Source organism: Trichomonas vaginalis, chromosome IV, assembly GCF_026262505.1.
Source record: "Trichomonas vaginalis G3 chromosome IV, whole genome shotgun sequence".
Lineage (NCBI taxonomy): Eukaryota > Parabasalia > Trichomonadida > Trichomonadidae > Trichomonas > Trichomonas vaginalis.
In genome coordinates this window covers 15,443,717-15,469,768 of record NC_067206.1, presented here as the reverse complement: position 1 = coordinate 15,469,768, position 26,052 = coordinate 15,443,717, and the positions used below count along the sequence as shown (strand labels likewise).

At 30.5% G+C, this 26,052-nt stretch overlaps 9 protein-coding genes and 2 pseudogenes across 11 annotated transcripts, besides 17 other annotated features; 3 read left to right on the top strand and 8 right to left on the bottom strand.

The window, feature by feature from the left end:
* Nucleotides 1-354: 354 nt before the first annotated feature.
* Nucleotides 355-473: a mobile genetic element.
* Nucleotides 474-1,109: 636 nt separating this feature from the next.
* Nucleotides 1,110-1,159: a mobile genetic element.
* Nucleotides 1,110-1,159: a terminal%2Cinverted (terminal inverted repeat of ISTv2 transposon ID:TVAGG3_0099420).
* Nucleotides 1,160-1,727: 568 nt separating this feature from the next.
* Nucleotides 1,728-1,756: a mobile genetic element.
* Nucleotides 1,728-1,756: a terminal%2Cinverted (terminal inverted repeat of ISTv1 transposon ID:TVAGG3_0099410).
* A 243-nt stretch (nucleotides 1,757-1,999) lies between these two features.
* Nucleotides 2,000-3,204: a mobile genetic element.
* Nucleotides 2,883-3,204, bottom strand: TVAGG3_0099400 (transposase-related family; the record flags this gene model as incomplete). The annotated part of the gene is made up of 1 exon (XM_001280842.2): nucleotides 2,883-3,204. A coding segment is annotated over one exon (322 nt), but the record flags the coding sequence as incomplete, so codon positions are not given.
* Nucleotides 3,205-3,531: 327 nt separating this feature from the next.
* Nucleotides 3,532-4,296: a mobile genetic element.
* Nucleotides 4,297-7,425: 3,129 nt separating this feature from the next.
* Nucleotides 7,426-8,677: a mobile genetic element.
* TVAGG3_0099370 (uncharacterized protein) lies at nucleotides 8,328-8,561 on the bottom strand (the record flags this gene model as incomplete). Its single annotated transcript, XM_001300739.1, has 1 exon — nucleotides 8,328-8,561. One exon carries the CDS (start codon nucleotides 8,559-8,561, stop codon nucleotides 8,328-8,330), a length of 234 nt encoding a protein of 77 aa, XP_001300740.1.
* Nucleotides 8,678-9,617: 940 nt separating the features above from the next.
* On the top strand, nucleotides 9,618-9,884 carry TVAGG3_0099350 (uncharacterized protein; the record flags this gene model as incomplete). Its single annotated transcript, XM_001300740.1, has 1 exon — nucleotides 9,618-9,884. One exon carries the CDS (start codon nucleotides 9,618-9,620, stop codon nucleotides 9,882-9,884), a length of 267 nt encoding a protein of 88 aa, XP_001300741.1.
* Nucleotides 9,885-10,288: 404 nt separating this feature from the next.
* Nucleotides 10,289-10,318: a terminal%2Cinverted (terminal inverted repeat of MuDR-2B_TvMULE3 transposon ID:TVAGG3_0099340).
* Nucleotides 10,289-12,260: a mobile genetic element.
* Nucleotides 12,233-12,260: a terminal%2Cinverted (terminal inverted repeat of MuDR-2B_TvMULE3 transposon ID:TVAGG3_0099340).
* A 206-nt stretch (nucleotides 12,261-12,466) lies between these two features.
* TVAGG3_0099330 (DNA-binding domain of Mlu1-box binding protein MBP1 family) lies at nucleotides 12,467-12,661 on the bottom strand (the record flags this gene model as incomplete). The annotated part of the gene is made up of 1 exon (XM_001300741.1): nucleotides 12,467-12,661. One exon carries the CDS (start codon nucleotides 12,659-12,661, stop codon nucleotides 12,467-12,469), a length of 195 nt encoding a protein of 64 aa, XP_001300742.1.
* Nucleotides 12,662-14,104: 1,443 nt separating this feature from the next.
* On the bottom strand, nucleotides 14,105-15,172 carry TVAGG3_0099320 (annotated as a pseudogene). The gene has a single exon. A coding segment is annotated over exon 1 (1,068 nt).
* Nucleotides 15,173-15,800: 628 nt separating this feature from the next.
* Nucleotides 15,801-16,096, bottom strand: TVAGG3_0099310 (uncharacterized protein; the record flags this gene model as incomplete). The annotated part of the gene is made up of 1 exon (XM_001291080.2): nucleotides 15,801-16,096. A coding segment is annotated over one exon (296 nt), but the record flags the coding sequence as incomplete, so codon positions are not given.
* A 578-nt stretch (nucleotides 16,097-16,674) lies between these two features.
* Nucleotides 16,675-26,052: part of a mobile genetic element that runs on past the window's edge.
* TVAGG3_0099300 (keratin-associated protein family) lies at nucleotides 17,843-20,395 on the bottom strand (the record flags this gene model as incomplete). The annotated part of the gene is made up of 1 exon (XM_051222745.1): nucleotides 17,843-20,395. The coding sequence occupies one exon, from the start codon at nucleotides 20,393-20,395 to the stop codon at nucleotides 17,843-17,845; it is 2,553 nt and encodes an 850-aa protein (XP_051107731.1).
* TVAGG3_0099290 lies at nucleotides 20,453-21,418 on the bottom strand (annotated as a pseudogene). Its single transcript has one exon. A coding segment is annotated over exon 1 (966 nt).
* Nucleotides 20,453-21,514: a mobile genetic element.
* Nucleotides 21,487-21,514: a terminal%2Cinverted (terminal inverted repeat of Mariner transposon ID:TVAGG3_0099280).
* TVAGG3_0099270 (uncharacterized protein) lies at nucleotides 21,902-22,681 on the top strand (the record flags this gene model as incomplete). The annotated part of the gene is made up of 1 exon (XM_051222744.1): nucleotides 21,902-22,681. One exon carries the CDS (start codon nucleotides 21,902-21,904, stop codon nucleotides 22,679-22,681), a length of 780 nt encoding a protein of 259 aa, XP_051107730.1.
* TVAGG3_0099260 (uncharacterized protein) lies at nucleotides 22,690-23,340 on the bottom strand (the record flags this gene model as incomplete). Its single annotated transcript, XM_051222743.1, has 1 exon — nucleotides 22,690-23,340. The coding sequence occupies one exon, from the start codon at nucleotides 23,338-23,340 to the stop codon at nucleotides 22,690-22,692; it is 651 nt and encodes a 216-aa protein (XP_051107729.1).
* Nucleotides 23,357-23,386: a terminal%2Cinverted (terminal inverted repeat of MuDR-2B_TvMULE3 transposon ID:TVAGG3_0099250).
* Nucleotides 23,357-25,310: a mobile genetic element.
* Nucleotides 25,283-25,310: a terminal%2Cinverted (terminal inverted repeat of MuDR-2B_TvMULE3 transposon ID:TVAGG3_0099250).
* TVAGG3_0099240 (uncharacterized protein) lies at nucleotides 25,410-25,802 on the top strand (the record flags this gene model as incomplete). Its single annotated transcript, XM_001293172.1, has 1 exon — nucleotides 25,410-25,802. The coding sequence occupies one exon, from the start codon at nucleotides 25,410-25,412 to the stop codon at nucleotides 25,800-25,802; it is 393 nt and encodes a 130-aa protein (XP_001293173.1).

Genomic DNA, 26,052 nt, shown 5'->3' with positions numbered 1-26,052 from the left:
CTCTGATAGATATAGATATAGAAGAACAGAATATTTTGTTAAATATCGCAAAAAAGGTGTTGAAAACGAAGACTGGCTCTCAAAAAAGCAAATCGACAAAAAATATCATAATTTGATCGATGAATACAAAGATCTTAAAGTCAACGATTGTACATTTGTAATTCTCCTTAATTTTTGAGGTGAAATATAACCATTATCACAATTTTTGTTTTGAGATTTAACCTTCAAAATTTTTGGATGATATTCCTCAATAGGATTATTTAATTTTAAGTTCATCTGAATTCTCATTGAGAATGAACCCGAAATTAATCTTGAACTTTGTGAATAAATTTGCCAAGTGTGAAACGGAGTGCACCCCCAAATAATAATATTTCACTTTTTTATTAATTGATTCTGAAATATTATTTGTAAGGGCATATTTTGGATCTCTTTGTGCTGCAATCAATTTTTCTTTGTTATTGAACCATTGATTTGTCATAAGACGAAATGGCGGAAGTGAGGTGAAGTCAAAAAGTGACATATATTTGGCCGGCTAAATTCACATATAGTTTACATGTCAAAATTACAATAAATTAATTATTTTGCTTAGCAATTAGCTATGAATTAAAACTAAAATTATTACTATTCAATTCTTTACATTCAAATATTAAACAATTCAAATTTAATAACAAAGATATTACAATAAATAAAAAATGATTAAAAATGTCCCTGAAAATTTTCTGAAAGCTATCTCGTGTTTAGGTCTCAATTTTTTTTAGAAATAGAAAAAGATTGGATTTAACTTTCAAACATTATATATAGTTTTGTATATGGAAGCCTTTAAATACAAGTTAATGATATGGAGTTGTATTGCGAGGAAGAGGGAATCAAAGAAATTGACGAAGTTCCAGAATTTTATTCAACAATTCTTAATCAATTAACAAAAACTATACCGAAACTTATCTTACCATCCAAATCAAATCACATTACATACGGAATAAACATTTAATCTTTTACCATTAAAATTATATTTATACGTTATTTAATTTTTTTACGTCTAAGTTGAATAGGATAATAGCCGAAGATATAAAGTAACTATAGTTTACAAGCTAAGGAACAAATCAGCATTGAAACTAAAAAATGCTGAAATATTATAATAAATTGAAGAAATACTGTGATAGAATACCTAGTTATACTAGATACTATTATAATATGAATTCATTTGTATTGAATATCGATAATAAAAAATCGATGAAATATTAAAATGAGAATAAATTAATAATGAGATTATAAATTAGAATTATTTCTCTTTTATTTAAAATAAAAACTTAGTTCTATTTAAATTCGATAAAGAAGTACGAAAAAGTTGTATTATACGTATGATGTTGCCCGATGTTTGGTAACACTATTGTAGAATATAAGCATATATGATAGAAAAGCAATATGCTTAATATCGAGTAATTCTAATTTTTTACGAAATTATTCAAATACGTTATTTTTTAAAATGAAAAGATAAGCATACCATTATGCAGTAGTTTGCGCACATATACTATGCTGATGAAAGTTGGTCTCTAATTCGAAACTTGAGTCTGTCAAATTGACGTTCCATCTTATTTTAATCGATATTCAATACAAATGAATTCATATTATAATAGTATCTAGTATAACTAGGTATTCTATCACAGTATTTCTTCAATTTATTATAATATTTCAGCATTTTTTAGTTTCAATGCTGATTTGTTCCTTAGCTTGTAAACTATAGTTACTTTATATCTTCGGCTATTATCCTATTCAACTTAGACGTAAAAAAATTAAATAACGTATAAATATAATTTTAATGGTAAAAGATTAAATGTTTATTCCGTATGTAATGTGATTTGATTTGGATGGTAAGATAAGTTTCGGTATAGTTTTTGTTAATTGATTAAGAATTGTTGAATAAAATTCTGGAACTTCGTCAATTTCTTTGATTCCTTCTTGAAGCGTTGAAATTTCTTATTGACTCTCTTAGATCTTTAACAACTCCATCTACAATCCAAAGCGGTAATTTACTTGAATCATATTTTTCTGAAATTTCGTAAAATTTGTTAGGTGTGTACCATGTATGTAATGTCGGGTTTTTTGGTAAACTTGTGTGTGGGTTTGAATTGTAATTTTCTATAAGACTTTGTATATCATTCCATGTGGCGTCTTCAATTTCCACATTTTGCCAAAACCTTTCAATTTTCCCATTCATATATGGGCAATGTGGGAGAATTGTAATACTTTGAACGTTCGCATTTTGTAATAAATTTCGAAAAACCCAAAATTTTCTGTTCCGTTATCACTCCATATAGCAAAGGGCTTCCCATATTTTTGGAAACATTGGTCAATTACTCTACTTGTTTGCGCAGCTTCTTTTGTTTCCAAGTGAGCCCATGCTAAAATTTTTCGGGATTTATCGTCAATAACCGCATAAAGATATTCACCCTGACGATGTTTAAAAAAATGAATATCGACATGCCATATTAAGTTTATATATACTGCTTCGTATTTTGTTTTTCCTTTTGGTACTGAATTTTTGGCAGGTTGAACGATATTCAGAATTTTGAAACACTTCTTTACAGTTCTTTCTGAAAAGTTTGTTTCCAATAATTTTTTGTTAAAATAATCGGTTGATTTTTCCAAATTTTGAGTAGTTTCTGTATGAACGATATATGGATCTTCAGATAATTCCGACTCAATTTGTGGATCTTCTTCGGAAGAATTGGAAGAAAAAAGTTTTTCTGCTGATGAATCAGAATCAGAATTTGTATACTCAGAAAGATATTCTGAAGAATTTGAAAAACCTATTGGATTTGTATTTAATTGTGAAATTGGTAAATCATCTAAATCATGATTAGCATTTTCGGTTTCCCTTTGAATTAACATATCCTTATCGGTAATAATTCTTCCGTATGCTCTTGATATTCCGATTTTTTTAACTTTTTGATGTAATTTATTTACTGTATCTAATAATTCCTCAGGTGGTTCGATTGGTTTACGCCCTGGTTTAAATTTTGTGTCAGGAATTCCATTTGATTTAATTGCTAAGTGGAATGTTTTTTTAGATATTGATGGTATAATGCGTCCATCAGTGAGTTGGACATTGCTAAGTATTGTTTTGAGTTTTTGACCTTGATTAATTTGTTCAATTGCAGATTGAATCCAATTTATATCAATTAGATCGTAGATCTTTCGACTCATCTGAAATTTTATAACTTTTGAAAGAAACCGTAAAAATTGTGAAACATGCTTTTTAATAAAAAACAATTTTGATGAAAACCATAAATTAATTTAAAATTGAAATAAATTTTTGAAATCTATGATATTGAATAAAAAAATTTATAGTGTAGATATTGATATAGATATAGATGTTAATTTTAATATGATATTTGATAAAATTTTTTTAAATCAAAACATACTGATAATAGGTTGACATGTAATATGATATTTTGCCTTGTAAATATATTTGGTCGGCAAAATAACCTAATTACTCTTATTTTGAGTTCACTTCCACCATTTCGTCTTATGATACTAGCTTTTATCTCTTCTTGGATACCAAACTGGAGGAGCTCCATAGTGTTGAATATCACGGGCTCCATACAACAAATTGAATAAGGTATTTCAAAATTTGAAGGAAATGGTCCATCATTGAATGTAGTGGCCGGGAATTGAATGACATACAGATAGTTTGAGGAAATTTGTTATAAATTATAATATAATTGAAGAATTAATTATCAAAACAAGTCTAAGAGCCATTTGTCAGATTTTCCCGAAATGCAAGGTTAAGATTTTAGCAGCGACTAACTTTGAGTGTACATATATAATTGTTATACTGAGTACTTTCTATCTGTGTTACTTATTTGAGTCTAAGAGCCATTTGTCAGATTTTCCCGAAATGCAAGGTTAAGATTTTAGCAGCGACTAACTTTGAGTGTACATATATAATTGTTATACTGAGTACTTTCTATCTGTGTTACTTATTTGAGTCTAAGAGCCATTTGTCAGATTTTCCCGAAATGCAAGGTTAAGATTTTAGCAGCGACTAACTTTGAGTGTACATATATAATTGTTATACTGAGTACTTTCTATCTGTGTTACTTATTTGAGTCTAAGAGCCATTTCTACCATAGAACTAGATATTGTCTCTCATTAAATATATATAACTGTAAACTGCTTAATTCATTTATCTATTTAGATAAAATTATATTTATATAAGATTTCATGTTATTATTTCATCTTTATTATTTTTTTTATTCCTTTGAAAAGTGACACGGGATAGTTTGTCCCTTTCTCGTTTTGAAAAAATAAATAAATTTTGAAGAAATTGTAAAACAAATCTTGTTGTATTTAGATCATCTACATTAATTCTATTCAGAAAATCGAAAATTCTTTCTGGATCAATAATATTAAAATAAGATTCGCTTATTATAACTAAATGATTAAAAATATTGGTTATATAACTAAAATAATATTCATCATTGAATAAATATTCATAAAAGAGCCCAGAAGATGAAAAGCATACAGAATAGTCATAGCCATCATAATCATCAATAATTGAATTAAAATTTTTGGTAATAATGCAGAATTCTGGAAGCTCAAAGTAGAATTGATACCTTTGATTGAAAAACTGGAAAAAATCCAAAACAGTTGTGTAAATATCTACAGTTTTCAAGTATGAGATGCATTTATCAAGATAATGCAAAGATAGATGTAATATTTCATGGCTATTATGATATTTATCAATGGTAGTTAGGAAAATTTGATAATCAATTGATGATAAATACTCGAAATTCTGTTGTGAGTCAAGAATTTGAATTGTTCCGAGTACATATTTAAAATGGTATTCAGAACAAGTTGATATATTAAAAATTGCATTTAAGGCATCAAAATTTACCTATTCCGAACTATTTTCTTTTGAGCATATGTAGTTGATGAATGAGAAAACTTTAAAAACGTGGGTTTTGTCGGAAACAAGTTCAAATAAATGTGTAAATATCTTGTCGTAATCATCTATTTCTTGCCCAAAATATATTTGAAATGCAACAAATATTTCATTCCTATTAAATGTATTGTCATTGGTCTCCTGCATTTTTGGAGACTCCTTATACTCATCCCACATTGAAATAAATGAATTTTTCCTTATATATTAAGGATCATCAATATTTGCATATATATGTTGTTTTAAATAATTAAGAAATTATTTTTTTAGAACTTGTGAATTTTGTATTATATATTGATTCAATAATCCAGGGAAAAACCGTATCATTTCGTCGTCGCTTAAGGTAACATTTTCATTGCCAAACTTAACAACGTAGGACACCTTATCAGGGAAAATTGAATTTTTTGAAAATCCTAATATTTCGGCTCTACGTTCATTAGGTCCTTTTGAAAGTATAGTTAGCTGATATTCTCGAACAAATTTATTATTCTCTTCGAATTCTTCGGACGATTTCCATACTGGTTCTTTAATAGTTTTATATTTTACGAGATATTTGACACTTGTATCATTGTCAAATGAATGATCCATTATACATTCAATCTCATACTGATTAGTGCCATCTTTTCGCTTTCTTCCTCTTTTTGACATAATTATATTTAAAAATGGTTTACAAACTTTACATGTCATATTTAGAATGATATATGATTAGTATATTAAATAAGTGATATCTGATACTTATAGCAAATGAGAAATTAAAATTAATAAAAGTTAAAAAAAATAATATAATTAATAATTATGAATAATTATTACCACAAAAATACATACTGTATACATTTCAAACACTTTTAACATCAGCATTATTTATTTACCTGATCAAAACATAATTATTCATGTCTCATGCATTAGAATAACTCTATTTATTAGTTAATTAAAATGATGTTCATGAACAAAGTTATATATAATTTTCCAAGGTCATATAAGATGAAAATCAATTTAATCAAGACAGTATTATATAATTGACTTCCACATATATAACTGATCAGTAAAAACATTAAAAAAATAAGTATTATTGAGTATAAGATCGCATTTATTGATATCAAGCATTACTATTGAATAAATGATATAAATCCACACTGTAATAGTATCAAATAACAATTTTTACATATAATTCAATAAGGGACATATAGGTTATATGTTATACTAATACATAAGAAGATCAAATCTTAAAAAATAGCAAATTGATAAAATGCGATATTTATTTCAGAATAATAAAGCTGTTTGTATATATGCAAATAGTACTTTAATATAAAGACTATTTACAATGTGTATTCATAATTTTATAGGATAGAAATACATTTTGAAGATATTCATAATATATTATTTGTAAAAATATATCATATATCATTAATAACTATATAATATATTTATACAAATATTGCTTATTTAAACTATGTGAATAACTTAGTTTAAAAGCTATCCAATCCTGAGATTCGCATTGTCGTCTAAAACCGCCAGACGACAATAATAATACCAGTTAGTATACATTAATTTGGTACCAAGGGTCTACGCCCCTCGGTCCCCAATTAATGTTTTTTGATAAAATAAACGATATCGTAAATTTACAAATAAACGTTATCAGATATTACAGGCGTGTATATTTAAAAATAAAAAATTAAAAATTATTAAAATAAATTTTATAGCTTACATAACTTTTGCAGCGCTTCCCATTGCTGTGCTTCACATAATAATTCATAATCTTCACTATCGCTTTCTTCTTCATCTGATTCATAATCATCGCCATAATTAATGTTGAACAATTGAGACAATTTTGATAAAGCTAATTTTACTTTTCTTCCTTTTGTATCATATGCTACTATAAATTTTCCATCATGTTTGTAATCAAAAAGCTTAAACTAATTTTTCCTTTACGCGCACGTATTTGATAAAATGCATTTTCTTTAGGAACGAAGAATAAGTTTTCGAATTCGTGATTGTTATAATTCTTGATTTCAATTATTCTGCTCATTTTACACAAAATAAAAAAAATAATTTTTTAAAAATAAACTTTAAAAAATTAACGTTAAAATTTTTTTATTTATTTTTTTATCATAGATTTTAACACCCAGAGTAAAAAAATAATTTTTAAAAAATAAATTAACTCAAAATTTTTTAATTTCTGTATAAGGTCACCAAAAAAGTGCGGAAATTAAAAACCGCAGTTTGAGTACTTTCTGAGAGTCTGTTTGTCAGAAAGTATACATTTGTAAACTTTCTGACACTAAAATTTTTTGGTCCTTTCAAAGTTTTTGACAATGTCAAAAAGTATACATCATGGCTCTCAATTTTCCTCTCAAACGGCGGTTTTTTAAAAACACTCAATTTTTCATCGACCTTATACTAAATTTTTCATAAATGATAAAATTAATTTTAGGGTATATCTAACCCGATATCTAACCTCATTTCTAACCTCGCGAATTTTCTTATAAAGTTGCGATAGTTGAATTCAGTAACTGAGCCTCAAGGAAGAAAACATCCTTTCCGTCTTCGGGTAACACAACGGGGCATTTATGATCATGTGTAGAATACATATCAATCCAAAACTCTCTATTATTTCCTGATAACTTATAATATTTAATATTTGTTAATGGCGTCGATCTAGTATGACCGATAAATTCATTTTCAACCCCTTTATCGATATTTGAATATAAGATGACTTGTTTTCTGTCCCATACATTATATGTTATTATTGGTAATAATACTGTTCGTTCTTCTCCAGGTTTATAATTAAATACATTCATGAAGTCTTCATTATACTGAGAAATTTTAAAACCTATCCTAAAATCACTTTGTCTCTTTTCTGCTATTCATTAAACGGCGAGTATATAACAAATGTGCATGTATGTGAATCATCTATTTGTTCAATAAATTCATAATGAAAGTCTATAATTGCGGTTGAATTCCTTCTTCTAATTTATCAAGATACACATTTAATCCTAAAGCGTTTTTGTTAAATTTCTTTTCGAAAATTTCGTTAAAATCACTCATGCATTCATATAATGTTGTGTCGTCTTTGAAATATTTATATATGTGAATAGTTTGCTTAAATTCTTGGGTTTCGTTTATAACAACAACTTCGAGCTCAAATTCAACCTTTCTAAATCCTCGTGTTATATACATACTTGATAAACCAATATATTTTTCGTTTATATTAACAGACCAGTCAATAGGTAATTTAAATGTGATTCTATTTCCATTTATTTTAACATTTTCGTCTTCAGAACTGAAAGCAACTGTTAAAGGTACTTGTCTATACATTTATTACAAACAAAAATATATCATTTATTCTTTCTTCTCAATGGAAAATGGTCTTCGACCTTCATGAGGCTCAATGAGCCTCTTCAGCCTTTTCCTTCTCCGCCTTTTCTTTAGCCTCACGTTCTCTTTTTGCTTTCATTCGCGGGTTCTTCTCTCTTCCTGCAGCTAATGCGGCTAACTGCTTTTCACTTAATTTCCTTTTTGGTTTTTCTGGTTTTTCTGCTGTTTTTGATGTCTTTAGTTCTGTTAATATCTGCTCACGAATTTCTTTTTTGATGGCTTCAATATCTAATCCCTGACTCATTTGATTACCGATAAAAAATTCAAAATTTAAAAATTTTATTTGAATTAAATATGAGCCTATCAAAATCTGAGAGACAATCGATTATATTAAATGATGCAAGAGGAATTCCCATCTACAGTAATGTCTAATAATTGTTACTCCATCTGAATTCAAATGCGAATCTTTCCAATAATTGCAGTTAGCACGCATCTCTGCTTGAACTCCATATTGAAGATAATGAATGAAATCAATATATTGTTTTGTATCAGCAAGGGGTGCAGGAACGGATTGATTCATTTAAAAAATGAAAAAAGTGAGAATTGTAAATAATTAAGGTTAATATTGAATAAATAATACATCAAACTAGTTTTAGAGTTGATAGTAAGAAGCGAAGAACACTACCAGTAAGATACAGCAGTAGTAGCTGCTTCATGCTGCATTGAGTATTGTTGAATAATTTGAAGTAGTGGTTTTTGAAATCAGCACCACTATGAGAGCACTGGCGACCGAAACACCACTAGTAAGATTGTGTATTAGAAACTGCTTCATGCTGTGTTGAGTAAGCTTCGATATCTTTATCAGACCACCTTTAAATTAACCACTCACATTCTCACTGTGGTCCATCTAAAATTTGTAAACTTTATGACATAAAATTATATTATATGCAGGATCCCACCTATTACTTAATCTTTTTGGAATAAATGTTTTATAATATTTATCGATTGATTGTAATTTTTTGTATAAAAAAGTTTTTTATTTATATTAAAAATATATTCGGTTAATGATATTATCTTATAATTTGTAAATAAATCTAGTAATAAAATAACTTTAATAGTTAGTGTCACTTTTTCGAAAATTCTGGTTTTTTCGCCACAAAGTGAAAGCTTTTCTCGAAAGGAGTTTACAATTACAATACAATAGGACAATATATTGTAATTGTAAACTCCTTTCGAGAAACGATTTTCGAATGTGACATTATGTCAAACAATTAAGCAAATTTCTTATCTGAGTACATGTATGCAGGGTGCCATGAAAAGACCCTGCATATATGCACTCAGATCGGAAACTTTGTTCACGATGTCACATCGTGGAACAAAAGTGGACAATATTCCCGATCTGAGTACATGTATGCAGGGTGCCATGAAAAGACCCTGCATATATGCACTCAGATCGGAAACTTTGTTCACGATGTCACATCGTGGAACAAAAGTGGACAATATTCCCGATCTGAGTACATGTATGCAGGGTGCCATGAAAAGACCCTGCATATATGCACTCAGATCGGAAACTTTGTTCACGATGTCACATCGTGGAACAAAAGTGAGAGCAAACCAAACATTTTAACCACATTATAAGTTTATGTAAGGATAAAAATATAAATTCCCTGTCCTTGCACAAACTGTTGCTCGCTACGAAGTTTTGCTTTGTGATTGCCCGTGCAGAATCATTTTAAGCACATTTCAATAGCACAGAGCACATATAATATATGAATAAAACAATTTTATAACCTCATAATATAAAAATAAATGTTTTGAGTTCGCCATAAATTATGCATTCCAATTATTTTGGATCTATATACTTATTCCTAATAATATATATTATAACTCATATAGTACCCCTCATATCCACTGTGATAATATAAAAAAACGATTTCTGTGTTAAGATATAATTTATCTCACATATCAAACTATGGATTTAACCTATAATAACACAAGAAACATATAATATATACATATGTCTATATGCGCGAGTATATAAGAATTTCCGAAAAAGTGACACCAAAAAGCGACACTTTCAATAGGGAGTAACACTTAAAAAGTGACAATTTAAAATTCACAATAAATAAAAATAATAAATTTTTTAGTCTATTAAATTATTCTTTTCTTTGAAATCCTCTAAAAATTCTTCGAAATGTTCTAAAATATAATCTGGAGAATTATAACAAAATTCATTAATTTCTAACATATACGTATCTAACAATTCATTTGGAATTTCAAACGATCTTAAATATGTAATTGAATTTTGTATCTTCTCATTTATTTGAGAAAGTTTTTCTTCAGCATTTTCCAATAAAAATCTTAATGGATTCAAATTGGCTTCTTGATTCTGAACAAAATTTAATACTTGGTATAAACGTGATTGAACTTCTCTTTTCAATTTTGTTTTATAATCTGTCAATCGAGGCTCGCAAATTCTAATTGAAGGAATAAAACCTGTTTGAAGTAAATCGTTTTTAATACGATAAAAGTAATTGGGTGCAACTTCTTCTAAAAGATTTTTGACAAAAACATCAATTCTTTGATTTTTAACGCAGCCAAAATCGTGATATTTTATCTTTTTAAATAAAGATTCAGAAACGTTATTCACAACGGTTAATTCATTTGGTCTGGCAGCGGCTATCCACATCATAGCCAACAATTCCTTATACAAAATTCAAAAACTTGGGTGCAATCAGAACTGATTGCACCCAAGTTTTTGAACTTTCTTGAGGGAATTAAAGGGTGAGAGATTTATAGTCTATCTATATATCTCCCACCCTCTAATTCCCTCCCTGACAGCGGGAAATTTTGTCTGAATGTTAAACTATTCAGACAAAGTTTCCCACTGTTTGCGAAGGAATTGTTGGCTATGATGTACTGATTCATGATCAGTACATCATAGCCAACAATTCCTTATATAAAGTTCAAAAACTTGGGTGCAATCAGAACTGATTGCACCCAAGTTTTTGAACTTTCTTGAGGGAATGGAAGAGTAAGAGGTATACATTATGAATATATACCTCTTACCCTTCCATTCCCTCTCTGACAGCGGAAAACTTTGTCTGAATGTTAAACTATTCAGACAAAGTTTCCCGCTGTCAGCGAAAGAATTGTTCCATCTGGTGCATAGAGTGTGAATCTATGCACCAAATGGAGCAAGTCCCTCGCGAAATTGCCCAAACTTGCGTCGCATTTCAAAGATTGCGACCCAAATTTTGGCGATTTCTAGTAGAGATGGAGTATTTTGAGTCACTGACCTATATGCAGTGGCTCAAAGGGCTCCATCTCTACTTTGAAGCAAGGAAACTTTCCTCGAAATTTTGATAATTTGAAGAAAGTTTTCAAGCAATTAACAAAGGATTACTCGCTATGAGGTAAAAATTCTAGATTTTCACCTCATAGCGAGAGCTTCCCTTTCATTGCTTGAAAACTTTCCCCAGCTTCAAAATTGGGGAAAGGGCTGTAAAGTCGACTCCGATACCAGCAGGTACCAGAGTATTTAAAAGAGAAGCCCTCGTACGAGTTTCTATGAAGACCTTCTCATTCAAGAAGATCTTAATAGAAAATCGTACGAGGGCATTGGAAACTCACGTCTGGTACATGTTGGTACCAGAGTGTTTGAGATTTGAAGACTCTGGTACTAACATGTACCAGAATTTATGATGAATTTAAGATGGACCATTATAAAATGGTAGCGGTTTGTTTCAAAAAATTTTAGATGAGATTTGCATAGATATAGATTATATGATTTATACATATGAAAAATAATATATAAAAATATAATTTTGAGATAATTATGTAAATAATATTTTAAATATTTGAATTTGAGGTATAATTTTATAGTAAAATATATTATAAAGAGTATTTATATAAATATTGTAAAATAATATAAGTAATAAAAATTGAGACCCCCTCCCTGTTTTTGATGTTTTGTCACTTTTTCGGTAATTCTTATTGTTTCCTATATGCGCACATGACAATTAGGTCTATATTAGATAATTTTTCGTTCACAATAATCTTATATATCTGACCAAAAACTCAGATTTGCCTGAGAGTTACTGAGGATAATCTCATATGTACCCTCTATCTTCCTGCTTAACCATAGGCTCTAAGTTTTTCATTTTTATATGTATGCTGAACCTCGGGTATTCAATTTTTCCCAACGGTTCAGCACGATACCTCCATCTTAACACTTTTGAGGAATCTGTTGAGATGATTTAACTTTCCAGCTTCTCTTGCCATCTTTGTTGCATTAATGTAGCCATCCTTATCTCTACGTAAGACTTCTATACCATTGTAAGTTCCTTTTGTGAATGTTTCACCATTAGATTTATTCGTGAATGTTTGTGCTTTAAATGACATGTATTTATATTTATATAAAAAGTTAAAAATAAAATAAAACTAACTTTATTTTTTATTTTGTGAAAATTCATGAAAATTCATGAGGGTAAAAATGAGGGTATAAATCGGGTTAGATCTACCCTTTTCAACTAAAAATATTTTTGACGTAAATTTCATTGACTAACTGACTGACGGCACAAAGTGGCTTAACGAAAACATTAATATATAAAATTCATGAAAAGTCATTAGGGTAGAAATGAGGGTAGATATCGGGTTAGATATACCCTTTTCAACTAAAAATATTTTTGGTGTAAATTTACAGTATTTATGAAAACATTTACGAAACATTAACGATAAAATATATTTCTGTATTTCATCCGCTACATTATTACCTAATTAACTTCAGACATAAAATATATTTAGTTCATAAAAATTTTTTGATTAATTTTGGCTTATTTTTATCCTTCCAGTAATCCATTTCGAGTTCCGATAAATGTGTAGGGTTCGATTCTCTCAAATTTCTAGAAGGAATTTTATCATCCACGCCTCCATCATAAACGACAGTGTATTCATCTTTGTCTTCATCATAACTCACAATTTTATTAACTATACCTCTTTTCGCTTCATCAACCGTCTTAGCTAATCTTCCATTTTCGCTTTCAACTAATCGAAATCGTGGATAAAACGCCACTGAATGATCAGCCGCTTTAATTAAATAACCATTACCCTGTGAGGAATCAACGATATAATAATCATCACTTAACTGATTTCTTACCTTTTCATGTGGTTTATGTTCAAGAATGATTCTAACTTTAGTTTATAGATCCAAGGTGAAGTCATTTTTCTATCCCTGGGATAGACGATACACCCAAAATGTCACTTTTTTGGGATTCTGTTTTTTTAAGGTTCTCGCTGGCGACCCCCACGTTCGTCGAAAAAAAATTGGTGATTGGGGGGTCGCCAGCAAAAATCAATTTTTTTTTTTCGACGAACGGGGGGTCGCCAGCGAGAACCTTAAAAATAAACCTCTGAAATTTTAAAAAAGAAAAAAGTGTGAAAATCCCCTTGATTCGAACCAATGGACTTTACGATTATACTATGACTCTTACCATTGAACTATGACTCTAAGGGTTCGAAAATTGATTTGGTGATAATATAAACTTTAATGAAAAATTAATCAGATCAATTTAGAAATATTTATTTCATAATATTGAATGAATGTATAAATCTAAATAGTATATTATCAAAAAAAAATAAAAAATAAAAAAAAAATAAAAATAAAAATAAAAAATTAATAATAATAGTACCATCACCACAATTAGCAAATTCAAAAGATATATGAATTGCTATCGATCTCTTTCAAACAAACACATAGAAATTTTGATTAAGTATTTCAAATTTTTATATGAGATAAATATTGAACATATAAAATATAAAACAATTTTTAATAATAAATATAGATATTTATTTTGTAGCCATTAAAATTTCTCGGCTATCTAATAAAATTTTGTGAGAACGTAATCTTTTCAAATTTAGTATCAATCTTTGGTCTTTTATTGTTCTCTCACATGTTGCTTCTGAAGGTGAAGCGGAGATAACACGAAGGGCGATATCTGCAAAGATTGATACATTGCCATCTCTATGAGAGATTTCTTCCCAACCGTATTCTTGACGTTCTTGAATCATATCATCAGAGAAGATATCATTATCACTATTAATATACGTGTTAAATAGTGTAATAATATCTGTTATGTTTGACCCGGAATACGAAATTGTTCCAAAATACTTTTGAGATACTGCCTAGCTGCAACAAAATGGTTAACCGGCTGATTTGAACTAGATGTTACATCTGCGAGATCAAGCATAGGAGGGTCAATTGTAGCAGTTACCTGACGAATTGATCCCTCCTCAACCATATCAAGAGAAACTTCAGTCGAACCTTCTTCAAAGATAGAGTCCATATAGATAGATTAAATGTCTTCTACTGGATTAACGAAAGTTTACGTTTGTAATATCAAATGAATTAATTGCCGGAGATTCGTTGATCTGCGCTCCGTGGACGAATTTTTGGTTGAAATAATACCTACCTTTCGGTGTAAAAGCGAAGGCTAAGCACCAAAGACCTCCAAAGTCCGATCCAAGGGTATAGTTCAACAACGATCTTGAAAGGATTCCAGCAAAAGGATTGTTGTTGCTGCTGGAAAGGTATTGGAGTGCTTCAATACCCTTGCAAAGCCATACGTAGCAATCAGATATCTTGGTTTTATCTGATTCGAACGTGGAAATAAGCTTCTTGAGAATTGCCAAGCAGTCTCTTAAGAACTTGATGTTTTCAATATCAATACGCGTATATCTTGAAATTTTGTCTTGATACTTGATAATAAACATACAAATATTATAATCATAGATCCACCTGGTGGATACATGCTTTGGACAGAGAGCTCCGATGTCTTCAACATGGATTCTACAAAGAGCTGATATTTCGTGGATATGTTTCACAATTGCTCCTAATGCTACGTCTTTTGTTGTCATATATTGATAACAATTATGAATCCTGTGGCATAAACACGGGATAAACAAGATTTTGAATAACCTTGGGTCATTTGAGTTGTAGAACGATTGATTCCATCCTTTCTGAAAACATTTCAATTGCGCTTTATTGCCATCGCAAACTACACTGCTGATCTTAACATCTCTAATGAAGATTCTGTTAAATCCTTGAGTAAGCGAGTGGATATAATCTTCAGATGTTCCACCATTCATTTGGATTGACTCAACAGGATAGGGCCGCTTGCTTTGCAGAGGATTTGTGAGGGAGAAGTCCAGATTGTGAAACTGCTGAGTCTTCCCCTCATCAATGGCAACACAGGTACAGGCAAGCTTAGCAAACTCATCAACTTTTGCAACATGGATTGAATTTGCAATTTGTATCATTGTTTGCCTTAGTTTGTCAGTTGAAATAGGCTGGTATATTTGAGAAGCTAGTTTATCAACATTGATGTTAACATTGTGTAACTGTGGGAACTTCAATATCATCGAGTCTGCAGTATACATTATAATGGTTTTAACTAGCTTTGTAAACTCTGGGCTTGAGAAGGTATTCAGAGCCAAGTTAAATCTTCCAGTAAATGTAGCAAGCTGTTCATAGATATCCCCTAACGATATAGGTGTAAGCCCTGTTGCTGGGACGTTTTGATAGTATTGATCGATTGTTTGTTGTGATGCTACTTCTCCTGGTGTGCATATGTGCCGTTTGTTTTGGATCCATTTTTTGAAATGATCCTCACGCATTTCTTCCATTGCACAGTGGCATATAGTTCCGTCAGGACGCTTTACTAGTTCATTGCATTTAACATAATATTTTCCGTACTTGTCGCCTGGTTTTTTATATCTAAGATACTGATGCTTAGTACCGACCTCAATGTCTTTATAGTACGTCGGTACTGCATCAATCATTGTTGAAATAATGAAGTGATTACTTAAGCATTTTTATTCTCAATTTGTTTTGAATAAATTCAATTTTTTAATGCATAATTTTAAAAAATTCTCTAATATACCTTAGATATAGATACATTTATTATCAATTCAAAAATTTCAATATAGTTTTGGGATGGGGAGCCCATCCCATATATTCAAATTTTCAATGATTTTGGGTTGGGATTCCCAGACCAGAATAATTTCTAATTATAATTCGTAAAAATATATGTATATCTCATTATTACATCATTTAATATATTTTTAGTTAAATAGTCACTATTTTCACAATTTTTATTATTAATTACTGAACTAAACAGGTTTCAAATAGAAAGAGTATAAAAGATAAGTGTTTTTCTACATGTGTTTCGATAAGAATTATAATAATTGATGGTTTTTACAGCCAAATTTATTTTATATTATTTAAATTTCAATGAAAAAAGATAAGAATTTTTTAATAAAAATTTTTTATTAAGAATTTTTTTTGTAAAATTGACACTGGGATGACGATAGGGCTGGGATCTTATCCACCCCATTCATTTGGGAAAATTGCAGATCTATACTTTAGTTCCTGGCAGTAATGATGAACTTCTTCTTTCCTCCGTTAACATTCTCTTTTGTTTTATGTATTCATCCTCCTCTTTTGAAGTCATTTCGTTTGGTTTAAATCCTGTGCTGTTATGAGTTGATTTATTATAAACATTAATGACTTTATTCATTGACTCCTCCGTAAAATCTCTTTCTTTATTTAAATCTCTGAGCGTTCGAATGAAACGATTAATGATACCTAAAATATTATGGTTATGGTCTTCAGTCGTGTAATGAGTAACGTTATGTTTAATCAAAAATTCTGTAATTTCATTACTGAGGTATGCTGAATCCTGGTCTGAAGTTAATGAAGTAGGATGATGTTCTGCCACGAACGTCTGCAAAACTCTTAAAACTTCTTTTGTTCCTTTATTTTTCATTATATACGCAAAAGCTTTTCGAGTATTAACATTAATGAAAATCAAAAATGGTGGCTTTCTTCCTTTCTTACTCTGAACGAGTGTATCAAATTGATATGCATCATGGGTTTTAGAATAAATGGGAAGGTAGTAGTCGTATGGATTAACTTTAACCTGATGAACTATATTTTCATCACAAAATCTCTTAATTTCTGTTCTATCATTAAATTCCGCATTCTTTGCAGCTTCATAGAATTTTTTAAATGACCTCCACAGTGATGATTCGAATACTTCTTTTAAAATCATTTATGTAAAAATAAATTTAGTAAATTTTAAGCTGTTCTAACCCATGCATAAACTGTCATATAAGGTGGCATATAATCTGCACCCGAACCTGTTGAATTTGTTGTGAAAGTGTGTGAATGATTTCCTGCGGTTCCACATAAAATACCTGCGCTTGAATCTACTGGGTCACTTGAAATATCATATCTATTCATTCCCTGTCTATCCGAACCTGCTGCAAGATTTGTATAACCTCTTTTTGTTATTGAATGTGAATGATTACCTGTTGTGTTTGTAGTTCCTGTATGCTTATGCGGTGGAAGGTTTGCTTCTAAAATTTTCTTTGAACCTCCTGTTTGATTTGATGAATTAGTACAGTATAAGAATTTATCTACAATCTGCTGCCATGTACCAAAACCTAAAACACTTGCGGGATTTGTTGAATTCATTGATGTATATAAAGCACCGATAGGATATATGGTTTGCAATATTTCATTTTTCATGCTTGCAATTGCATTTGTTGCATTAGTTCTAAATTCATCGAAACCATCGAGAATGTTAATGAGATTATTATATTCCACATTCTTTTGACCGGTAATTGATGATGTAATTGAATATCATTAACTGTTATTGAATCGATATTCGAAAATCTTTCATTAATTTTACCATTAACTGCATCATTTACTTCTGACTTCTTCACATAATTTTCATCTACCCATTCCTTTGCTTCTTCTGTATAACTCATTGCTTTTGTATCATAATGATTTAATTCTTCATCTACATATATTTTGTCGGTTTTATTGGCTAAATCAACAACCATATCTCTTAGGTTAGTGCACATATCTTCATCACGCATGCTTGATGAAGCAATAGCCCAATTCAATATTATCTCATCAGCTCTAATAGTTGTGAAGAATTCATGTGTATGTTCTTTATCTGCTTTTTTATCTAAAAGGGCTGGTAGTTCATATGCTTCAAAGTTTCTGACATGACCTTCGATATTCGTACATTTACTTTCTAAACTGCTAAGCGTGTCTTTTACGCTAGTGCTTGGATTCTCTAAAGGTGCACTTGAACCAAGGTCAAAGTTCAGTATTATGTCGTCTGCTCTAACAGTTGTGAAGGATTCATGCGTATGATTTTTCTCTGCTTTACTGTCTAAAGAAGTTTGAAGTGAATTTATGTCGTTATGTTCTGTTATTAAATCACGCCTTAAGTTTACTATTTCTTGATTTAACTCAGGATGCATATGATTTACATCAGCTTTATTTTTAATCGCATCTTCAACAGTTATTTTTGACTTAACCATCAAAGTAAATCTTGGTTCAACTAATACATCGTTAACAAAGAAGTATGAAGCATAAATTTCATCGTTATAATCAAATGCTTCTGGTGCTTTACCTGTTGTATCATAATTTATAACACATCTTATGTCATAACCTTCAGCACGAATGAATTTATATCTTCTTTCATTAACATCTTTCGTATTCACTTCTCTATCCTGTGTTAAATATCCATGATAGTCCGTTATAATCTGTTCATCTGAACTTATATAATGAACATGGTTTTTATCTGCTTTACTATCTAATTTCTCATTAACATCATTCACTTCTAATTCAACCCTTCCGCCAGAACTCTTATTATCATTAATTTTTTTCATTAATTCAGTAATTACATCATAAAGACTATATTCTGTTTTCGGTTCTGTAAATAATGAGTCAAAATTTCTTTTCATCATTACATCGCTGACATTAATGATATCAGCTATACCTTTTTCATTTATTCTCTTCATTAGTTCTGCAATAATGACGAATATATAATCTGTTAATTTATTCTCTTCATCAAGGGTTATAGAATGATTTGAAATCGAATCATTAACACCTCTAAATAAATCAATAACTTCAGGATACACGTTTTTAATGTCTCGAATAACCTGACCCGTATCCTCGCCACTATGTGGCTCTGAGCCCGTTGGGCTCTGTTGTTCCTCTGTTTCTTCCTCTTCGTTTATGTCTCTAGCCACCATCAACGCAGCCATAACCGGAGGGTTAGTTGCTACCTGTTCGAAAATCTGTCCGTTATGTACGGTATATCTAAATAATTTCTTTGTGTTTGTTAAAACATTTGAAACAAGTCTATTAAAACCATCTACAAAATTTTCCGTTTCACCTAATATTCTTGCAGCATCTACAAGCTCACCCATTCCCGCTTTCGACCCCAAAAACGTCCATATTGCATTTATTTCACTCTGTATAGTTGTCCATTCAGTGAAACTAACGCCCGCATTCGCTAAGTCGAAAATGAAACCCAGTGGATCGAACTTAATTCCACCTTCTTTTTCAATTTCAGCGAACTCACTAACATGAGATTTTAAATATTCTTTCGTTAAAATCGTTTTTCCTGATGTCATGCTGTTAACGGAACTATCACCGTCAAAAGTTAACGAATTCAATTTCGTCATTGATGCTTTTATTTCATACACCGCTTTATCAATAGTTTTTGGCTCACTTTCTTTAGAAGTGTATGAAACATTAATGAATGAATTATATGAATTCATGAATGAGTTAAAATCAATGATTTTCATTAATGAAGCCTTTAATGATTCATTAACTGTTGAATCCCTTAATTCAATTAATGAACTGTCGTTAATGAAAGGTACACTGCAAACCGTCGAGTTAGGGTCAAATGCCGAAGTCGGTGAAGGAGTATTAATTATATAAGTCATTAAATCATTAAGTGATGTAAATAATGTTGTTGTTTTTGATTTAATTTCTTTAGCATCTGTTATATACGGTAATTTTATTTCTGTAGTTTCTGAATTAAAGATATTCGCTAAAATGTTTTGTAAACTGTTTTGAACAGCTGTATAAACCGTTGAATTCGGAACCCTTACGATTTCACCATCCTTAATAAAGGGCATTGCACATGGCGTAGTGCTTGGATCAAATCTTTCGGGATTATAATTCAACATATATTCTAATGCTTCATAAACAGACCTATATACTGTTGTGTTATCTTTTTCAATAATTTCACCATTTTTAATAAAAGACATTGTACATGGCGTTAATATTGGAATGAATTTTTCATATTCTTTCCATGATATATAATGTTCAGCGTGCCGAATAAATAAAAGTCAGAGGGTGCAATATCAGGTGAATAAATTGGGTTTGGAACAACTTTGACATTGTTTTCCACCAAGTAATTCATTACCTTATGACTTTTGTGAACTCTTGAATTATCAAAATGAATTGCAAACTTTTGTTTTTGTTGTTTGGATTTCTCAAACTCATCAGAATTGATAATTTGAGTAAGAACATTGTCAATTAGATACTGAGCATTCATCGTATTAGGTTTTTGAAGAATATCAATTGCGATGATGCCATTCACGCCCCAAAAAACCGACAACATCATCATTGGTGTGTCAATTTTTTTCTTCGGGAATGTTTGCGGATTTTCATCCTTCGGGATCCACATGATTTTGGCTTCTGTTGCATATTGAAACCAAGACTCGTCCCCTGTTACTAAAAAGCGAAACTTCTTGGATTGATACACACCCAATATAGAGAGGAGCTCTTTCGAAGATTGGACTCTAGATTTTTTTTGAACTGAATTAAGGTTGTGCGGAACCCAACGTGTATACGCTAGTTTGTAGTTCAAATAATTGTGCAGATAATAACTGACTGTTGTACGTGGTATCTTTGTCATCTCCTCTATCCTTCTGAGTGATGCTCTTGGGTCTTCATCTAGCGCTTGAAGAATTGCTTTGATTTTTCTTTGATCCGGCGATTTTTTGTCAATTTTTATGATGGGCGCCTTTTTGTTCATGAAGTGATACATCCTAACATGATACGTTACAGTGGAATAGCTAGGAGCATCCATACCGAAGCATTTTACCAATGTCTCGTAGATTTTTTACAGTCTTTGCATTTTTTTGCAAGAGCGAGGATGTTTTCTTTATGATTCATTAAAAAATGAAAAAAATCCCGCCAAAATTTCCCGCGAAACCGCCTCTTGTCTCAAAATTCATTTTATATCCCGGCATGGCGCCAAAATACAACATACTCATCATATACATATATTCATATTTTTTATTATATATTTATAATCAGCATATATCTCCTTTAATAGTCTCATATAGAGCGCTGTGCTAAACGCACCTTTGGACACCCTATAAAAATGTTGAAAAATTGCAAAACGTTCCCACTTTTTGAGAGGGACGTTTTGCAAAATAATTTTATAAACAGATCTGGAAAGTTTCATTTCAGTTTGATAATATATCTAACACCTATATAGGAGTGCCTTTCTGATTTGACCTGAAAGAGCGAAAGTTAGTTTTTTGATTTGAAAAAAGCAGGGTTTTCATTCTGGGACTCCGAGCGAAGCGAAGGAGTCCCAGAATGAAAACCCTGCAATATAATTTTGATATGGACACAATGTAGATAGATAATATAATATCATGTATAGATCTATCATCTTCCAATAATCTTCTATGGATGAAAGAAAAAATTTTGCAAAACGTCCCTCTCAAAAAGTGGGGACGTTTTGTACACCCTCAAAAATGTTGTTCTATTTGCAAAGTACAGACCCTAATGATTACGGGACATTAAAATTACAAACTAACCTTGGTCTTCAGAATGAACCACTAGCTTTCACAGTTCTTGATTTTAGCACTATCGCTTCATTTGTTATAACAGATACTAACGATTTCATTACATTTGAAATTGATGGTATTAGTACTGAAATTCATTTTAAAGCAAGAAATAAATATGATATTGATACGTTAGAGAAAAAGATTCAGGATCTCATTGATGAAAAATTTAACGGAGCCCTTAACTGTGAATTAACTGATTCAGGAATAATGAAATTTAGTTCCGAAAAAGAATTTAAAATTACTGATATGACTCATCGAGCACGTTTATTATTAGGTGCTTATCATCAAGAATTACCATTAAAATCTTCTATTGAAAATCAAAAATATATAATTGAAATGAAATCTGCACCCTACATATGTTATGGAAACTGTTTATATGTTGAATCAAAAATAAGTAATGTAACAGGAATTTCAGGAGTTAATAATAAAAATGCTGTTATAGAATATAAATCGTTCTGTTACGCCGTTATTTCTGTATTCATGCCTAATTTCCCGATTTTATTAAGGCACGAAGGAAAATGGGTTCAAATTCAACCACACCATTTAAAAGATATGACATTTAGATTAGTTGATTTTCAAGGCGAACCAATTGAAATTAAAGCTCCTGTTCAAATGACTATAGAAGTTGATTTTTGGTCTAATATAAGAGCTAATGGACTAGATGATGAACCAGGGATAAAAATATAAATTTTAAATTAATTCGTTAAAACATATTTCAAGCAAAGTTTATATTCTGTTGAAAGTTTTGTATATTCATTTGAATATTTATACTTAAACTCAACTCCTGTAGTTCCTGGTGTTTCAATTATTCTAATATTACCGATTTTCATAAATACCGGCATTTGACCGCAGCATTCGATTTCGGGGTCGAAATAATCAATAACACACTGTTTCCCTGTTATTCTTGATATAACATTTTCTAAATCCTCCTTTGTTAAAATTATTTGATTCTTACTAATAAGATTTGTCAAAAGCTTCTTATCGTCTTTGAGTAATATTGTTTGGTATAAATTAAGGAGGTAATGGTCTACGTTATCTGAAGGATTTGTTTGAATAGTTGTGTAAGGGTTAGGGCTCAATGAGCCCGAGAACCCTTTGAGTTCTTCTTGAGCTTCACGTGAAATTATGGGCTCTAATTGAGGTGGATATTCTAACTTAACTTCACTGTTAGCGTTTGTGTTTGAAGCTGTGTATAAATTAACCGACTTAAGTTCTGGTTCTTTATCTTTCAAGTTTTCGGAGCTGTAATTTTTGATTATAATATTATTTGTCGTTCTTGAATCAACATTAAATGTAGGTTCGATTGGAACATTCACTGCACCGGCTAAGATGGATTTACTTCTCATTTTCTAGAGAATAAACGAGTATATAAGAATTTCCGAAAAAGTGACACCCAAAAAGTGACACTTTCAATAGGGGGTAACACTTAAAAAGTGACAATTTAAAATTCACAATAAATAAAAATAATAAATTTTTTAGTCTATTAAATTATTCTTTTCTTTGAAATCCTCTAAAAATTCTTCGAAATGTTCTAAAATATAATCTGGAGAATTATAACAAAATTCATTAATTTCTAACATATACGTATCTAACAATTCATTTGGAATTTCAAACGATCTTAAATATGTAATTGAATTTTGTATCTTCTCATTTATTTGAGAAAGTTTTTCTTCAGCATTTTCCAATAAAAATCTTAATGGATTCAAATTGGCTTCTTGATTCTGAACAAAATTTAATACTTGGTATAAACGTGATTGAACTTCTCTTTTCAATTTTGTTTTATAATCTGTCAATCGAGGCTCGCGAATTCTAATTGAAGGAATAAAACCTGTTTGAAGTAAATCGTTTTTAATACGATAAAAGTAATTGGGTGCAACTTCTTCTAAAAGATTTTTGACAAAAACATCAATTCTTTGATTTTTAACGCAGCCAAAATCGTGATATTTTATCTTTTTAAATAAAGATTCAGAAACGTTATTCACAACGGTTAATTCATTTGGTCTGGCAGCGGCTATCCACATCATAGCCAACAATTCCTTATACAAAATTCAAAAACTTGGGTGCAATCAGTTCTGAACTTTCTTGAGGGAATTAAAGGGTGAGAGATTTATAGTCTATCTATATATCTCCCACCCTCTAATTCCCTCCCTGACAGCGGGAAACTTTGTCTGAATGTTAAACTATTCAGACAAAGTTTCCCACTGTTTGCGAAGGAATTGTTGGCTATGATGTACTGATTCATGATCAGTACATCATAGCCAACAATTCCTTATATAAAGTTCAAAAACTTGGGTGCAATCAGTTCTGATTGCACCCAAGTTTTTGAACTTTCTTGAGGGAATGGAAGAGTAAGAGGTATACATTATGAATATATACCTCTTACCCTTCCATTCCCTCTCTGACAGCGGAAAACTTTGTCTGAATGTTAAACTATTCAGACAAAGTTTCCCGCTGTCAGCGAAAGAATTGTTCCATCTGGTGCATAGAGTGTGAATCTATGCACCAAATGGAGCAAGTCCCTCGCGAAATTGCCCAAACTTGCGTCGCATTTCAAAGATTGCGACCCAAATTTTGGCGATTTCTAGTAGAGATGGAGTATTTTGAGTCACTGACCTATATGCAGTGGCTCAAAGGGCTCCATCTCTACTTTGAAGCAAGGAAACTTTCCTCGAAATTTTGATAATTTGAAGAAAGTTTTCAAGCAATTAACAAAGGATTACTCGCTATGAGGTAAAAATTCTAGATTTTCACCTCATAGCGAGAGCTTCCCTTTCATTGCTTGAAAACTTTCCCCAGCTTCAAAATTGGGGAAAGGGCTGTAAAGTCGACTCCGATACCAGCAGGTACCAGAGTATTTAAAGAGAAGCCCTCGTACGAGTTTCTATGAAGACCTTCTCATTCAAGAAGATCTTAATAGAAAATCGTACGAGGGCATTGGAAACTCGCGTCTGGTACATGTTGGTACCAGAGTGTTTGAGATTTGAAGACTCTGGTACTAACATGTACCAGAATTTATGATGAATTTAAGATGGACCATTATAAAATGGTAGCGGTTTGTTTCAAAAAAAATTTAGATGAGATTTGCATAGATATAGATTATATGATTATACATATGAAAAATAATATATAAAAATATAATTTTGAGATAATTATGTAAATAATATTTTAAATATTTGAATTTGAGGTATAATTTTATAGTAAAATATATTATAAAGAGTATTTATATAAATATTGTAAAATAATATAAGTAATAAAAATTGAGACCCCCTCCCTGTTTTTGATGTTTTGTCACTTTTTCGGTAATTCTTATTGTTTCCAACATTAAATGTAGGTTCGATTGGAACATTCACTGCACCGGCTAAGATGGATTTACTTCTCATTTTCTAGAGAATAAACACCTTTTATTACTATAAAAATGAATAATATCTTTGATAAAGGTTTAAACGTGAAACTTGAAAATGAAAATCTTGTTGAATTCACTGAAACGGGCGCAGTTTATAAAGATGTTGAGGTATTAAATAAGAAAGCAAAAGGCAGGAGTAGAAATATGAACATCGATTATAAACCATTTACTATTTACGTTAATGATGGATCTGGTGGTTCAAATATTAAATATGCCGAAAGTAATAGAGTTTATGCGTTAAAAGGTGAAGCACCATCAATTAAAAACAGTTATTCTAATCTTTATCCTCAAAAACCAACTAATCCAGAAAGTGTGGACATGAATGACACCAAAAATATAAACAGAAATGGTGATAGAGATGGATGGAATCTATTCATAACACCTCATCTAAAAATAAAGCTTTAAAATAATGTTGGTCTTTCCCAAGGTATATTTTTAACATTAATCGTATTAGTCATTATATGAATTTCTAAATATGAACGTGGTGAAATGAGTGATTTATAAGCATCCCAGATTTCATCAAAAGGTAATGTTATTCCTGATTGCTTCCAAATTAATTCTATATCGTATTTTGAGAAACCTTGAAATATAACGAAATCAGTAATTAAACGTTTAATGTTTAATGCTAAAAACCTCCACGTTTGCATAAGTATTG